Raw genomic sequence first — 16,547 nt, 5'->3', positions numbered from 1 at the left:
CAACAGCCTAATGATGCATTCTGCAGCTCGCTGCTGGTGAAGGATCTTCAGCATGAGGTCAACTTCAGCAAACTTAGAACACTGGGCCCGTGCCAGAGTCTAAATGATGACACAGGAATGTCTACTTTATGTTTTTTAACGAACAAGCCCATACTTATTATTTTAGTTGGTAATATTTCAAAAAAAAGAAAAGATAAGAGGCTAAAAGTAACACAACTGCGGATGCTGATGGATGAGCGAGACTAAATTGGGAGTAACTGCCAACAGAAGGTGAGACCCCCCCCCCCCCCCCCCTCCCCTGCTGGAAATGTGAGTTGAGGTTTTGTGTTGCAGCTGCTCAGCAACTTCACATTGTAGCACATTTTGTTTTTTGGAGGGAATTGTTCAATAATTTCCCGGCGTGAAGGAGTTTACGTGCATTGGGTTGAAAGGAAGTTCCTTCAGGGACGATGACTTTACGCCGCGTTGCTACAAATGAAGCTTTTATCGGGAGCTCAGCGATCAACTCCATTTATGGCTCATTAGTTTGAGCGTTTGCTTGGATCGCTGCTTTATTTTGAAAAAGCCAGAGCAGATGTTGAATGTCTAATTGGGAAAACGGGCCCATATTCATTTTATTTAGAGAACTCCTCCGTTCGACTTTGGCCAGCTCCAATCAATACCAGTTACATTTCCAGAGAGAAGCAGCCGTCAGCCAAAGCAGCCCCGAGTCCATTAATGCAATGGTAAACACGTGTGAGCCCGGCTGTGAGCCCGGCTGTGAGCCCAGACTGCGTGCGTGGTCTCCCAGGAGACGGTAAACATGTTCAACGCAGACAAACACGCGGGAGGTTTCCCACCCTGGAGCGTGTTGAAGGTGAGTGAGGCGACAGAAGACCACTGTGTATGACTGGAACAACGATACCAACAATAATAATAATAATAATAACAATAATTCACTTATATTGTACATGAATGAATAGTGTTGTTATAACGTCTTGCAGGAAATTGTGTCTGTGCTCGGTGGACTGTTGGTTGCATTAAAAATCCTCATATTTGTGAAGTAGTGTGACTTCTTTTGTGACTCCTCATCTCCTGACACACACACAGTGACACTGGCTTGTCACACCCACATGAATTCATCCCTTCCGCGTCAACACGTCTCCGCGTCCATTAAAGAAAAGACAAAAGAAAAAAGCAACGCGTGCTTTTGCCTTCCAGCGTCACGCTGCAGTGAGAAACAACACCAATGTCACAGTTATGTCTCTTTAATAGGCTTTACAATGGCGAGATTAAAAAGCTAGTTTAACATGTTTGCGTATTTTTATGCACGTGGATGAAATAAATAGCAAACAGAACAAGAACAAAACAACAACAACAACGACGACGATGCAAAAGAAAAGAAAAAACAAAACAAAAAAGGAAGCAAAGTTGAGGCGCCGGGAAGTTTTTGCAGCTTTTCACCAAAAGCACCGACAAGAAAATGAAGCGACGCGTTGTGGAAATCTGGGTTTGGTTTTTTTTGACTGGCATACGTACTCCCACACTCAGCAGAGCGCGTGTAAATATACACACACACACACACACACACGCAAACACACACACATATCGAATGAGAGAAGCAGAAGCTTGCAGACGTGCCCACCGAGAGGACGGCGACACAAACACGCACACAACCGCAACACTTGACCTGGAATATGTGCCATGTTTACTTTGCCATTTTCCAAAAGCACGACACCAAGGTTTGCACGGAGCGCTTCAAGCAGTGAAGGAAAGAACAGGGAAGAAGAATCGATGCTTGCAGGGAGGCCGCGTCAGCCACAAACCTGCCGCCACCGCTTCAGATCGGCCCGACCCGAGAACCGGGCCGCAGGTCTCGGACTGTATATGGCAAAAGCTGAGTGAGATGCGGTAACTCTGTTACTCAACCCCAACAGGGCTCTTAAACCTGAAAGAGTAACGAGCGCTTGAAGGGCCGAGGCTCTGGAACGTCTCGCGCTGAGGCTCCTGCGACGTCGTGACGCAGGCGGAACGAAAGCTGCAACAACGCGGCTCCTCCGCAAGCTAACCCAAGCTAGCGTCGCGCTACTGTTACACTTATGGAAGCTGAGAGAGAAACAGTGTGTGTGTGTGTGTGTGTGTGTGTGTGTGTGAGACTCTATTTAATGCTTTGAATGGCTTTTTCACGTTAGTGCTTAGCAGGTTGAATCTGGACGACCAATAATGTCGAGCTCACCTGAAAAGAATGCTAATTTTGCAACCAGCAGCAAGTAGGTGACTTGTGATTTAAAAAAAAACAAACAAAAACAACAAAACACAGACAAATAGTTCAAGTTCAGTGTTACATCAACCGGGACACGACATTTACTGTTCTACTGTAAACATATAAATAAGTTTAACCGGTAGAGAGAAGAAAAAAGCTCAACAAAACAAAAGAAAAAACAAAAACGAAAAATCCTTCAGAGATACAAAATAAAAAATAAAATCAAAGGTCTAGGAGGAGTAACACAACGGTCCGGCGGAGGTATCTGTGTGCTTTAGCGTGTGAATGAAGGGCGACAACGACGCTCGCTGAGAGAGACAGCTCGTGGTTGGACGAGCTGCACTGACGCTGCCTACACTTCACCAGGAAATAAATAAAAATCCACTCTAAGCCTGAAAAACATGATCAAACTCCGTCTTCATGATACCGACAATGCACCACTACATAAGGTAAAATCAATTCAAAAGAGCCATTAAAAAAAACACGCAGCAGCACGGCGTTATGAGAAGGCCACTGGTGCCCGCTGGCTCGGCTGCGTCACAGTGAGAAGCAGGTGGAGGAAGACCTGCTGCACCGCTGGTATCAGCAACATGAAGGTTCTGCTGTGGTATAAAGACTGCGGCGCCTACTGACAACATGACGTGTAAAGAGATATATTAACTTGATTGAATTATTTAATGATAAATCACCTGACTTCAAATGAGCGTGGATTTTCTTTTGCTTTTGCAGAATTTAATCATCAAATTTTATTGACAGTTTGATTGATTTTTTTTGTTTTGTTTTGTTTTGTTGCTCTTGAGAAATAATGACGAGAGATGAAACAACTCTTATTTGCATTTCAATGGCATTTTCTTTAAAAAAAAAAAAAAAAGTATAAAAAAATAGCAGTTTTCGAAAATATTTTCCACTGTACAAACTGCATTCAGAGAGACAGGAAGACGTGAGAGCACCAGTCATGGAAAAAAAAATTAAATATTGACCAACCGGCGATATGGAGAGACAGAAACAAACAAACAAACAAACAAACACATTCATACTGTACAAGGATACATATACAAAAAATACACTCATTTGTTGCTGTTCAATAAAATTCATAATATTAACTCTTATACACAAATATACACTTGTGTACTTGGGATAAAAAGGGGGGTGGGGGGGGTCGGGGAGGTGAAGACAGCATCGATAACAAAGGAACGTTTACTTCACGCCTCATATATGCAATAAATACATCCCAGAAGTTACCAGTACATGGCTTTTGGCCGGACGCCTCCGTCCTGATTTCTAGGTTTCTAAAGTGGAGCCTTGGCTCCAGAACAGGGCCCATGTGTTTCTAATGATCCATTAAGTGGAGCAGCATTGTTGTTCTGTGTGTGTGTGTGTGTGTGTGTGTGTGTGTGTGTGTGTGTTATTTTTTTGTTTTTTCTCTTCTGATTCTAATCGGCACCGAGCCACTGCAGGGTTCATGTGTGTGTGTGTGTGTGTGTGTGTGTGTGTGTGTGTGTGTGTGTGTGTGTGTGATCACTGCAGGGTTCATGTGTGTGTGTGTGTGTGTGTGTGTGTGTGTGTGTGATCACTGCAGGGTTCATGTGTGTGTGTGTGTGTGTGTGTGTGTGTGTGTGTGTGTGTGTGTGTGTGTGTGATCACTGCAGGGTTCATGTGGGTGGGTGGGCTTTTTTTCGGCCAAACCGTGCCTCCAGAAAAACCCTGCGATTGTGTGGGGTTTTTTTTTTTTGCATTGTTTTGTTGTTATTATTGCCCCCTCCGACCCCCCGCCCCCCCAACCCAAAACACTCCCCCCCCCCACACACACACACACACACAAACGCACACCCTGCCCTCCACAAGTCTTTTTTAAGGCTGCAAAGCCGCTACAAGCGCTCGTTACGGCACACGGCGAGTCCACCACTCACTCGCAGCGGCGTGAGGGGGGGGGAGGGGTGGCGGAGGTGGGAGTGGGGGTGGGGGTGGGGGTGAGGGTGAGGGTGAGGAGTGTCGGAAGGCGAGAATGAGTGAGCACTATCGTACCGGCTTCCAGGGGCGGCGGTGCCAGGAGGCGGAGCCTGGGCAGGGCTGCAGGTTGCACTGCTCCATGTCGGGGGGCTTGTCCAGCACGTCACAGTTGTAGTCGCTGAGCCGCTGGCCGCTGGGCCGCTGGCAGACCACCAGGCGGGTCCTCCTGCCGCCACCGCACGTCTGGGTGCACTGGTGGTGGGGGGGGGGGAGAGTTAGCTACTATTTTGACATTATATTTTATAGGTCACATGGGTGGTGTTGTGTGACGCCAGCTGATGAAAGACGCCGCACAGCACCACCCGACTCCAAACGTTTAAGGTGCGAAGACGACATCGGAAAATGCTGTGCGTCTGTTATGGAAGAAAAATACCGACGATCCTCCCCAAAATATCTCCAGAGGTCCGTCTGGCAAAGGGCCCATTGAGCACGAGTGAACAGGTCGAGGAGGCCTCTCTCACTCCTCCCTGAGGGCAACCAATCTCAGCGTCTTCACTGCCAGTACTGAAACCTAGCGGCAGGCGAGTGAACTGGTTGCCACGTGGCTCGCTGTGACGCACGGTGCTGTCCAGCTAAACTCTGGCCACAGCCGCTTGGGACTCGGACCTTTCTCTCCGAATGTTCTGGTGAAAACACAAGCGCGGTGGCCCACACTCTCTTTCTTCTTCTGTGGTTCTGAAAGCGCAGGCTGCAGTGCCAACACTGATGCTGGCTACGCCAGCGAGGTGTCGCTCGGGCTCGGCCGGAGGAGGTTTTTGATTGGAGCTCGGCAAGGTGGGTGCACGAGATCTCAGACAATCGAGAATTGGGAGAATTAGCATTAGCATTAGCGTTAGCATTAGCTGGTCTCCTTCCCAACACCAGTGGGGCACTGTCTGACTTGAACTGATGAATTCAATTTTAATTTAATTTAAAAACTTGGATTAAATCAGAATTAGCAACTGTTAACGACACCTGCTGCAGTGAACGGTTTGCTGCTCAAAAGAAGAATTGGTTTTCTTCCATCCACAGGCCCTTCTACTCCTCCTGCGGATTCGCAGGGGCGTGGCCAGAGCTGAGCCACAACCCTCAGACGTAATTGCTGCAATGTGAATGAGAGTGTCTGACCAATGTCTTTACGTAGGAAAGCCTCTGACTTTGGTCAAAGACTGCAGGCAGAGCAAAGACAAGGCTGCTCGAGGACTCGGACTGACAGGTGCAAACACAGTCACCAACATGTGGGAAAAGGGCTGCGAGTCTGATGGCGCCTCACCTCCCCCCAGACGCTGTAGTTCCACAGTGGGCAGGGCCCCGAGTCGCAGCTCTTGGACTCGGCCGGTTTCACCCTCTCGTCGCAGTAGCTGTTGCTGCGGCCGTCGGCGTCCTGGCAGACCACCACCCGCCTCTGGAAGCCCCCCGCACAGGTGCTGGAGCACTGCAGGGCACAGGGTGCAGAGTGAGGGAGTGAGCAGGGAGCCGCAGGTCGGCGGTCACGTGGAGGTCATTTCTGCTTTTGGGGTGTGTGGAGGAGATGGCGATCGACACTCATGTTGCTTGCTAGCTAACGTATGCTAACGTATCAGATGACAGAGACAAGCGCCTTGATATGCGTCAAGAGTTGAGCGTTAGATGGACCTAACGGAGAGAATCCGGTCATTTTTCAAAATAAAATTGTCTCCGCGGCCCGTTACCAAATGATCCACCCGAACCGGCACCGGTCCACGGCCCGGTGGTTGGGGACCACTGCCCTATATGACTGAGCTCAAAGGTGAAATAAAGAGTCCTTCAAAAGTCCTGACTTGTGGTCCGAACCTATTCTAACAATTCCCACAATGCATCATCAGACGCCTCCAAAACAAAAAGATAAGCAGAAATCTTGTTTTGGAACAACAACAAAGACAAGGAATCATCATCTACCTTCCTCCAATCAGCAACAGAGAAATCGCTCACGCTATCGTTTCTCTGAAAAATCACGCAAATCCGTACTGAAGAATGCAACCTGGTTAAAAAGCCGAAAAATAACTGGTAGAAGCTCGTGAGTTATTGGTAGAGGCTACATGAAAGAACAACAATAACAATAGTAGTAAAGTGCTGGCATTTGCGCTAACACTGTTGGAGGTAAACCAACACACAGCTGACTGTGCAGAGGGAAGTTGGAGGAGCAGGCGGTGGAGGGGAGGGGGGGCAGAGGCTTCGGAGGAATTCGGCCTCCTGCGTCGCGTCGGAGAGGAAAAACATGGGAACGCTCGGTGTGAAATGTGGTAACTATTTGTCGGCTCTGCTTAGCGCTAGCGCTGGAGCGACTGGATGAAACCACTTTGACGACTAAACACGCTGGCAAGCACACAAACAAATGGGAGGTCACAGTGCGTCTGACACGTTGAAGTGGCTGCTGTGAGGGCCAACTGCAGCTGTCTGTGAGTGGCCGTTAAGATCGGGGGTGGGGGCGGGGGGGCAATTTCACGGTGAGATGAACGGCAAGAAAGAGTGGAGTCAACAGAACAACAAGCGGCCCGTCCACACACCACTGCACCTTTCCTTGGCGCCGGGCGGCTCCAGACACTGCGGTTCGAGCCTGATGGGTATCGGGGGTTGTTCTCGCTTTTCTGGCACCGCTCGTTGCAAAAAGAGAACTCCGAGGTGTTGCACACATTTTCCCGCGTGCGTCAGAATCAACCTCCACCACCACCACCACCACCACCGCCACCGCCACCACCGGACCCCCAGCTTGCAGTTTGCAAAGCGCCTCGCCGCACGCCTGCGGCCTCCTGGCCTGAGAAATGGACCAGGTGCAAGCAGCCAGTTAATGAGCTCAACAGAAGGGGTTTACGGGCGCTCGCGGGCTCCGCCCCCTACACCGACAACAACACCCGGGCCTCCAATATGGCCGCTGCCCGGCGGTCTTGAATTGTACTTCTGCGTCCCGGGGGCCCATCAGAGCAGCGGCTCAGAAGTGTCATTTCCCATCGTGCCTCTGTAACTCCTAACGCCACGCATCAGAACGTATGAGCCAATCAGAACGAGCCCAAACACAGCATGCAGGAAGCTGTGACGCCACATTCCGAATAAACTCTGTTCTAGGGAGTTCCTGGCCTTTCAAAAGAAACATTTTTGGATTTATTATGAACCATGTTTCAGGTTGGCTAGACTTTTGTTTTCATATTGCGGTCTACGGGGAAAATGCCTTTTGGAACTAAAGCGATCTTTTTTCTTGCAATACCAAGGGTGGCCACTGGGGGGAATCAGCAAGCCTGCAGAGCTAAGGTACGACATCCAGCTCTGACAATACATCTGTGAATACACACAACATGGACCATATCTAATAATAATTCATAAGAAAAAGGAAAGCAACCAAAAGTAGCCTAACGATGATGTCACGGTCAACATACTGCTCCCCAGGGTCCCGTCCTCCACTGGTTATCGGCCGAAGGGACGTTCCACCTGCTGTGGCCCGGGTGGCGGCCCGGGTCCTGCGGGTATCCGTAGGGCTGGTTGTTGACGTCGTGGTAGACGGAGGAGGAGCAGGCGCCGGCGCCGCACTCCTGCTCCGCCGACGGCTTCTCGTCCGGGGGGCAGAAGGAGGGGTCGACGGGCAGGTGGTAGTTGGAGCAGTCCACCTGGCGGGTGACTCGGCCCACACCGCAGCTCACCGAGCACTGGGGGGAGGGAGGACGGAAGGCAGACTGAGCAGGACTTCCACCAGGCAGGATTGGCAGATTTGCAGAACCACATCAGTACCAAAATAGGAACGTAATTGGAATTTTGTTGAAAAAGCGATGACAAAAAAGTGGAAAAATAGTGTCCCAAAATGAACTACAACACAAACACTGCTAGTATCCGCTTCCACAGGGAACATTTTGCAAAAATTGAGTTTGTTTTTTTTGTTCTGTTTTTTGAGGTTCAAGCAGGTACTTGACCTTTTTTTCCTGAACAGGCTGCTACCTGCCCTACGCCTGCGTCCTCTGGCTGCTACCTGCCCTACGCCTCTGTCCTCTGGCTGCTACCTGCCCTACACCTCTGTCCTCTGGCTGCTACCTGCCCTACGCCTCTGTCCTCTGGCTGCTACCTGCCCTACGCCTCTGTCCTCTGGCTGCTACCTGCCCTACACCTGCGTCCTCTGGCTGCTACCTGCCCTACGCCTGCGTCCTCTGGCTGCTACCTGCCCTACGCCTGCGTCCTCTGGCTGCTACCTGCCCTACGCCTCTGTCCTCTGGCTGCTACCTGCCCTACGCCTGTGTCCTCTGGCTGCTACCTGCCCTACGCCTGTGTCCTCTGGCTGCTACCTGCCCTACGCCTGCGTCCTCTGACTGCTACCTGCCCTACGCCTCTGTCCTCTGGCTGCTACCTGCCCTACACCTGCGTCCTCTGGCTGCTACCTGCCCTACGCCTGCGTCCTCTGGCTGCTACCTGCCCTACGCCTGCGTCCTCTGGCTGCTCGGAATGGAAAAGAAAACACTCCAAACACTCAAGAAGATTAGGAAAAGAGAAAAAAAAAAGTTGGAAATAAAACAAACGGGAAAAAAAGGACCTTCTCACGTGGACGAGGAATTCCCTGCTGTCTGCTAATCAACTCGCACTTCTTGCAGAGCTGAAAACTTGATTGCGCGGCTTTACTGTTGTCTCGCTACAGTACAGATATCTTCCATTCATTTCTCTGACACAACAGTTTCCCAGCTTCCAAAGCAGCCCAAGTGTCTGGACTGGAAACACACACCGAGCTCCAATCAGGACATAATGAAGTAAAGACTTGATTCTTGGAGATGCTTGACTGTGGCTGATGACATGATGAAAAGGCTGCACAATAATCATCGACAGGCCCTGCTGGCCCTGTAATGTTGTCATCATTGTATGAATTATACAACTTGGACTCTCTCACGGTGGCCAAACAAATACTTTCCTGTCGACGCTCCGAAAAAGCAAAAGACAAAAACGATAAAAAATCTTTGGAGATGATTTTTCAGGATAAAAAAAACGAGGCCTGTGGGAACTGAGGACCCCCCCCCACCACCACTCAGCGGAAGAAGGATGCTCCACTCACTGGGGACCACTCGCCGGCTCGCCATTGGCCGCAGGGGCTGAAGCAGGCGGACAGCTCCGGGGGGCGGGGCAGGTGGGCGCACTGCGACTCGTCGGCCACTCCCCCCTGGGCGTCTCTGCAGCTGACGTAGCGGGCGCGCTTCCCCTTGCCGCAGGACACCGAGCACTGGAGGAGGAGCAGAGCAGAAGAAGTGCTCAGGAATCTGAAGGAGGTTCTGGCCGTTTCTATTTATTCACTTAAATTTCTGTACTGTGCAAACACTTCGTCCTGCACCCTTTCATTCATGTCTAGCTATTTTATTCATTTGATGTTTTCCTTTTCACCTGTCTTTTTTGTGTATTTATTTTATTTCCTGAAGCTGTTGTTGCTTGAAGTTCCCACTGAAATTGGCACATTTTTCCATTTCCCCACAGCTGCTTGTTTAAAAGGGAGCTTTCCCTGCAGTTCATCGCCACTTCATTACATCACGCTCAGCAACGACGCATAAAAAAAAACCTTACACTTCTCCAACAGCCAAAGGAACACGTTAATGAAACACATGGATGGTTGCTTTTGGTGCGTGCGGAGAAGGAGGTGTTTGCGACGTGCGCTCTTGCCGTCGTCCCGCAGTGACCGAGCGGCTCGGCTCTCAGCCGCACTGCAGCTCGCAGCGCAGTCGCGGGGCTGCGGCTTGTAAAATATCCTGCCATAGTCAGCGACGCATGTATGTGTGTGTGTGTGTGTGTGTGTGTGTGTGTGTTATTCCCGGGACCACACTGACGCTGGCCCCTCTTTGACACGTGAGCTCACTCTGACTCTGGGATTGACAGACTCCACTTGAGTGCTTTTTAAAGGTGAAATCTGCTTTTCATTTGTGACGAGTCGACGGCACGGTGCAGCTTCTCAGCTCACACGGCCAGACGTGCACGCGCCTCAGCTCTGGCCATGTGGGGTTAAAATGTTGCAGAACACACTGTCACCCGTGTTGTCTGCAGAAAAAAAGTGCTTTCATTTGAAGTGTAATGTAGCCTGCATGCTAGCTCCAATGAAAATCTCTGTTTATGGAGCTGAATTCTGTTGAAGAAGAAAACATATTGAAATGCAATTTGAATGGAAGTTAATCATAACAATTTCTCAGCAATTTTACAATTTGGTTTATTTTTAGACCCAGCGGAATTGATTTTGGGGGATTTTTTTTTTTATCTTAAACAATTTGAATCTCTCTCGCCAGTCAGTTAACACTTTACGAATGAGGAAAGTCCATCTTTCACTTCTGTTGTTTGCATTGCCAGTGTGGGACCTTTAAAAAGTCTCTTGCTGTGTCACTTACTGCCGTCCAGGAGCCGTATCTCCACTGGGTCAGGAACTGGGCCGAGTTGTCGGGCCGAGGCGTGCTGTGAGGAGGAGGTGCACGTGCACAGGGAGGCATCTCGCAATCCTGAAAAGAAAAGAGAAAAGAAACTAAACAATTATTGCAAAGCACTTCAACGCTGGTGGAGGTACCCCCCTCCCCCAAAAAAAACCCCAAGGACTTTGAGAAAAGCAAACAGCAGTGGAGACCTCAGTTGCAGCAGGGACCAAGAGGCTCCGCCCACCCTCACACTCATAAAGTGCTCTTATGTCATAGAGTTAAATCACTCAGGGATGAGGAACGTCTTCTGCTGCACGCACACTTGAAACAGCAGGCGCTCCGGGACTTTGCTGAGGGTTGGTAGTCTCTGAAGTCTTTTTGTTTTTTTTTTTTTGCTATTTGCTATTTGTGGATACCAGTTTGCAACCGCCGGAATGCATTAAACAAACAGAAGTGGTTTGTTGGTTGTTGTCCCAGGACGGTACGCTGACCACGCCCACCTGACTGTCTCTGGGCCTCAGGGCGGCGTTGCACTCCCTGTCGTCCACCGTGTCGCCGTAGGCCCCCGACACACACCTGACGGCTCTCATCTGGTAGCCGTGGCCGCAGCTCACCGCGCACTGGGAGGAGGAGTCGGGGGGGGCAAAATAACACACGCACAATCACACACGTGCACACGTATTAACGCAGGGAATCTCGAAAGTCTAGGTGAGCAAGTCAGCAGATGACTGAGGAGGGTATCACACGGACACACACACACAGACACGGACACACACACACAGGTGCACACACACGCACACTCAGTGGCTACTTTATCTGGTCGACCCTGCGAGGACCTTCGCTCTTGGTGTTGTGGGCTCAACAAAGTTCACTCCGATTCTGCTCCGTCAAGCGGTTCAGTTTCCAGATGCGTCTCTCTCTTCAGCATCCGAGCCGAACAAGAGAACGAGAACGTGCGGCCGCGCGACCCTTGACACAGTTTGGCGTGTCGGAGGCGACCCCACAGGGTTGAGACTGAAAAGCGGAGGACAGGAAGTGCGACGGGACGGTGGGTTTATTTGAGCAGCCAGTTGTAATGGCGCAGGAATTAAGCGGGCCGATAAATTCCAGCTCTGCAAATAGGTCCGGGCTCGCGGGGACGCGGGTGACGGAGGGGCGTGGGGGTGGGGGTGGGGGTGGGGCATTAGGGACTCTGTATAAACACCAGATAGATGTTTAACCTGAGCTATGAATGGCTAAAGGACTCCATTCATACATGTTTGTGCTTCAGCCTAACAGGGCTGAATATACAGAGGAGTGGGTGAAGAGCTGGATTTGGGAGCACAGAGAGGAATATATATACATGTGTCACAGTGTGTGTGTGTGTGTGTGTGTGTGTGTGTGTGTGCAGCCTGCATTGTGGGTCAGGTTTAGTCTGACAGGATATGAGGGGAAAGTGAAAGCACCGCGGAGGAAATGGCAGCTGGAGTCGGCGCACACTCCTCCGTAACTCGCAAGCGCTATCGGATTCCCTGCACACACACACACACACACACACACACACACACACACACACACACACACACACACACACACACACACGCTTGAAACACACATTCCCACACGCTGCATTCATTCCCTCTCTGACAAGGCACACATGCATGCATGCACGCCAAACAACGGATTGGAATCCAAACAAGACGAGCCGCACAAGTCAAACTCTACATCAAGTCACCTCGCCGTGATTGATGTCAGTGTGTGTGTGTGTGTGTGTGTGTGTGTGTGTGTGTGTGTGTGTGACTCACTGCTCCCCACACGCCGACCTGCCAGGACGCACACTCGGGCAGCTCGCAGCTCCCCACTGCAGAGGGTTTGCTGGACGGGTCGCAGAAGCGGTCGCTCAGGTTTTCCTCTCGGCCTCCGGAGCTGCAGGACACCTGGCGGTGCCGCACCCCCTTCCCACAGGTGACCAGGCACTGGGGGGGGGGGGGGGGGGGGGGGGAGTAGAATAGAATAGAACGGACTTTATAGTCTACATTGAAACCACAGCAATAAATAAATGCATTGGTCACGCTGGTCTCAGGTCCCGGTTCTGAGCGCTGGAGAGAGGGGTCCCACCTCGCTCCACTCGCTGACGCTCCACTTGGGGCACGGCTGGTTGTTGCACGGCTCCGTCACCAGCCGCTGGTACTCGGCGCACTCCCGGTCCACCAGCCGCCGGCCCAGGTTGTTCATGCAGTAGGAATCTCTGCTGCGGCTGCCGCGGCCACAGGTCTTGGAGCACTGCGGGCCAGGAAGAACACAAGTGTCGGTAGGTGTCACTGCTGTGTTACTGCTGTGTTACTGCTGTGTTACTACTGTGTTACTACTGTGTTACTGCTGTGTTACTGCTCTATGGGCTGTTACGGGCTAGTTAGCATCACTACTGTGTCACTAGTGTGTCACTAGTGTGTTACTACTGTGTCACTACTGTGTTACTACTGTGTCACTGCTGTGTCACTGCTCTACGGGCTGTTACGGGCTAGTTAGCGTCACTACTGTGTCACTATTGTGTTACTGCTGTGTTACTGCTGTGTCACTACTGTGTTACTACTGTGTTACTACTCTACAGGCTGTTACGGGCTAGTTAGCATCACTGCTGTGTTACTACTCTACAGGCTGTTACGGGCTAGTTAGCGTCACTACTGTGTCACTGCTCTACAGGCTGTTACGGGCTAGTTAGCGTCACTACTGTGTTACTGCTGTGTTACTGCTGTGTTACTGCTCTACAGGCTGTTACGGGCTAGTTAGCGTCACTAACTCTCCCTCTTCCGACTTTAACAATTCCTATAATTGAACTGGATCCTATTTATAGGATGTAATGAATGACGTTGGCTCATCTGCAAACAGTAGACTACCACTGGTACGCTGAACTAAACCTGAACTAAACCTAACTACAGAAATACAATCTTTCACTTCCACTGGTGACTGTGGTGTCGCACTGACGGTGCTTCCTGCAGCCGTACCTGCGACCAGGCGCTGTACTGCCAGCTCTTCAGCAGACAGTCGCCGTGACACGGCTCCCTGGCCGGTGGTTTGCCGGCGTTTCCGCAGGCGCCGGCCTCCGCCCGCTCGCCCTGCCGCTTCATCAGGCTGTACTTCATGCACTGCAGGTCTAGGCTGCGGAAGCCCGGCCCACATTTAGCGGAGCACTCGCTTTTCCCGGCAACGTGCCACCTGTGCCACAGGGGAGTGAGACGCCAGTTAGCTCGTTAGCGATTAGCAACTGTTGCGTACGCGTGCCTCGCGTTCACGGTTGAGTTCAGGGCGGAGGCGAACCTGATCTCGCAGTCGGTGTTGCAGGGCTCGGCTAGGGCGACGGGGCGAGGGAGGCGCTCACAGCGCTGGTCCGACACTTCCAGGTGGTCACTCTGGCGCACGCACACGGCCTTCCGCCGGCGCTCACCTGCACGCACACATGGAAAAAAAAACCCCACAATTCTTCATCCTTTGTCTTAAAGCAACACTGGAATAATTGTTCTACCTAAAAGTGTTCTTTTGGACTGTGTTGTTGTTTTCAATTTCTTTTAAAATTATACACATTGTTTTTACACTAACACTTCAAGCACCAACTTCAACTCCCTTAGCCTGGGTCTATGGACAAAAAGAAAATTGAAATCAAGCCACATCATGACCACGGTGCTTTAAAGTGAGAAAATTGTAAAAAAAAAAATAATCAAGAACTCGAGTCAAACACACACAAAACAAACACATATGACATTTGTAAAACGTGGACAGTATCTGACAATTAACTTCAAACTGCTGTCAGATTGAAACAATATGATGGGAAGTTCTGTGTGTGTGTGTGTGTGTGTGTGTGTGTGTGTGTGTGTGTGTGTGTGTGTGTGCAGTCGTACCCTGGCAGACGCGGCTGCACTCCAGCCAGGAGCCCGAGGGATCCCACACAAACTGCTCCCTGTGCTCCTCGATGGGGATGTTGAAGGAGTACCGGACGTCCGGGTTGTAGAGGTTCCCCACGCACAACACCTGCGAAACCACAGCACACACACACACAGAGATGAGGCATTGAAGGGGACAGCGGCTGGGGTAAAGGGCCTGGCGGCGGTGGGAAGGCCTCCTCCACCCCTCCGTCACCTGCAGGATGAGCTCCTCCTCGATGCGCTCCGTGCAGTTGATGCGCTCCACCTTGGTGTCGGAGCCGCTGTACTCGATGACGGTTCCCTTGAAGTTGATTTCCCTTTTGAACATGGCCACCACAAAGTTCCCATTGAGGAGGGAGTTGGACTGGCTGTCAGATAGTGCTGCGGCCAGAAGAACAAACAGACGTCAGCAAGGGGGCCCGGCGTTGGCCCAGCAGAAGGAAGGGACGCCGCGGTCCTGGGAATGTTTACAGGACCCGGCGTCCATCATCTGCGACTCGGAGTTTGAGTAAACAGTGTTTGGAGATGCCAAGTCATTGTTCCGCAGAGCCGCCGCTGCACCGTGGAAGCCTCGTGGCACCAAACTGTGGGTCTTTGCGCCGGGATTCTTTCAGTGACTCATCCTAATGACAGTGAAACCCAAACAAGTGCACACACATAGAAATAACACAGTGGAGGGGGGTGGGGGTGGGGGTGGGGGGGGTAAACACTGACATTTGGCAGCTGGGCAAAGCAAAGACCGCCCCCCCCCCCTGCAACCGCTGACAGTTAATGCGGTTAATTACAATCTGAGCCCCGCATGTCGAAACAATGTGTGCCATCGAGTCTCCGGCCACCGCTTTGTTTACGTTTGAGTCGGCGCCGCGTCGGACGCCAGCGGGTCTCGGGGCTCGGGAACGGGAACTGCGGGGTCTGGGGACGTTTCCACAATCATCTGCAGATTCCGCTTGTCAGCGGTGACGCTGCGCAGGGACGGAAAAACCCAGCGACGCTTCGGGAAAAGAGAAAAAAAAAACCAACGCAGGCGCCACCAAACAGGCAAACGTGCAATTTGCTCGCGGCGTGATGGATGCAAAGCGAGTCTCCTCCACAGACCCGGACGGAAAGAGAAAGTCGGCCCGTGACTTCGGAAGCACTGAGCGGCCCGAACCCAACACGAACGGGACCAAGCTGCCTTTTGGACCAGAAGGAAACACTGGAATCTTCTTCTGAGGGATTTGAATAAAGTTCCGTCCACAGCGGTTGCTGTCTTACAGTTGGCAGGCGCTGCTCCGAGAGGAGCCTGGACAGCTTCCAAATGTTGGGAAGGGACTGCAGGGATCGCCACGCTGCAACCTGATGTCTTCATCTTTTCTTTCTTTCTTTACGTTTTCCACATTTGAATACAGAAATGTTCCCCGCTGTCGCCGTCACGCACCAATCACACGGTTGCATCTTGCAGCGAGGAGTCCTAGTGTGCCGACCCAGCTGCAACAATCCTCTTGTACCACGACTGGGGATGTGACGTCAACCATCGACTTTGGTTGGCCTGAGTTTCTTGGTGCTCACTGGTTTCCATCAAAGCCCTTCACGCCCCTCACGCTTGGCAGTGGCACCCTCCTCGCTGGTACCGGACAGACGCAGAGTGAGTTTGCAGATGATCCGGCGGTCTCAGACATGTTGAGAAAAGTGAGTCCTCGCCGGACTCACTTTGAGTCATCACCCAGGCCACCAGCAGACACCAGTGACCCACTGACTGACTGTTCCTGGGAATCTTTCTCACCGCCACGACCACCACGGCCGCTGCGACGCCCTGCCAGATGTGTTTTTCTGTCAAATCCACTTAAAACATCTGGAATCTGAGCGTGTGAGAAAAAAAAAGAAGCCACCCTCATAACTTCAGCAGAAACTCTCTCACACACACACACACACACACACACACACACACACACACACACACACACACACACACACACACCCGTGGGTACATCTGACCCCAGAGCCCTGATATCCACTTTCATGCGGCCTGGGCTCCACATGCCTCTAATTAGCACCTATTGCTGCCTCATT

General features: G+C 51.4%; 1 protein-coding gene across 1 annotated transcript in view; it reads right to left on the bottom strand.

Moving 5' to 3' along the window:
* Positions 1 to 4,095: 4,095 nt before the first annotated feature.
* The window catches only part of LOC142882484 (A disintegrin and metalloproteinase with thrombospondin motifs 20), a 37,310-nt gene continuing 24,858 nt past the window's right edge, over positions 4,096 to 16,547 (bottom strand). The window contains exons 9-20 of the mRNA XM_076017245.1: positions 14,713 to 14,879; positions 14,475 to 14,604; positions 13,897 to 14,023; positions 13,584 to 13,794; positions 12,697 to 12,861; positions 12,384 to 12,554; positions 11,100 to 11,219; positions 10,579 to 10,686; positions 9,270 to 9,434; positions 7,621 to 7,887; positions 5,505 to 5,666; positions 4,096 to 4,444 (exon numbers count right to left, since the gene is read on the bottom strand). Coding sequence (XP_075873360.1) covers positions 4,259 to 4,444; positions 5,505 to 5,666; positions 7,621 to 7,887; positions 9,270 to 9,434; positions 10,579 to 10,686; positions 11,100 to 11,219; positions 12,384 to 12,554; positions 12,697 to 12,861; positions 13,584 to 13,794; positions 13,897 to 14,023; positions 14,475 to 14,604; positions 14,713 to 14,879 — 1,979 coding nt within the window. The 3' untranslated portion in view covers positions 4,096 to 4,258. The remainder of the gene's footprint in view (positions 4,445 to 5,504; positions 5,667 to 7,620; positions 7,888 to 9,269; positions 9,435 to 10,578; positions 10,687 to 11,099; positions 11,220 to 12,383; positions 12,555 to 12,696; positions 12,862 to 13,583; positions 13,795 to 13,896; positions 14,024 to 14,474; positions 14,605 to 14,712; positions 14,880 to 16,547) is intronic.

This window comes from Nelusetta ayraudi, unplaced genomic scaffold (genome assembly GCF_046127955.1).
Source record: "Nelusetta ayraudi isolate G7.1 ecotype Tasmania unplaced genomic scaffold, CSIRO-AGI_Nayr_v1 ptg000292l, whole genome shotgun sequence".
Taxonomy (NCBI): Eukaryota; Metazoa; Chordata; class Actinopteri; order Tetraodontiformes; family Monacanthidae; genus Nelusetta; species Nelusetta ayraudi.
The sequence above is the reverse complement of the archived record's forward strand: the minus strand, read 5'-3'. Positions and strand labels throughout refer to the sequence as shown.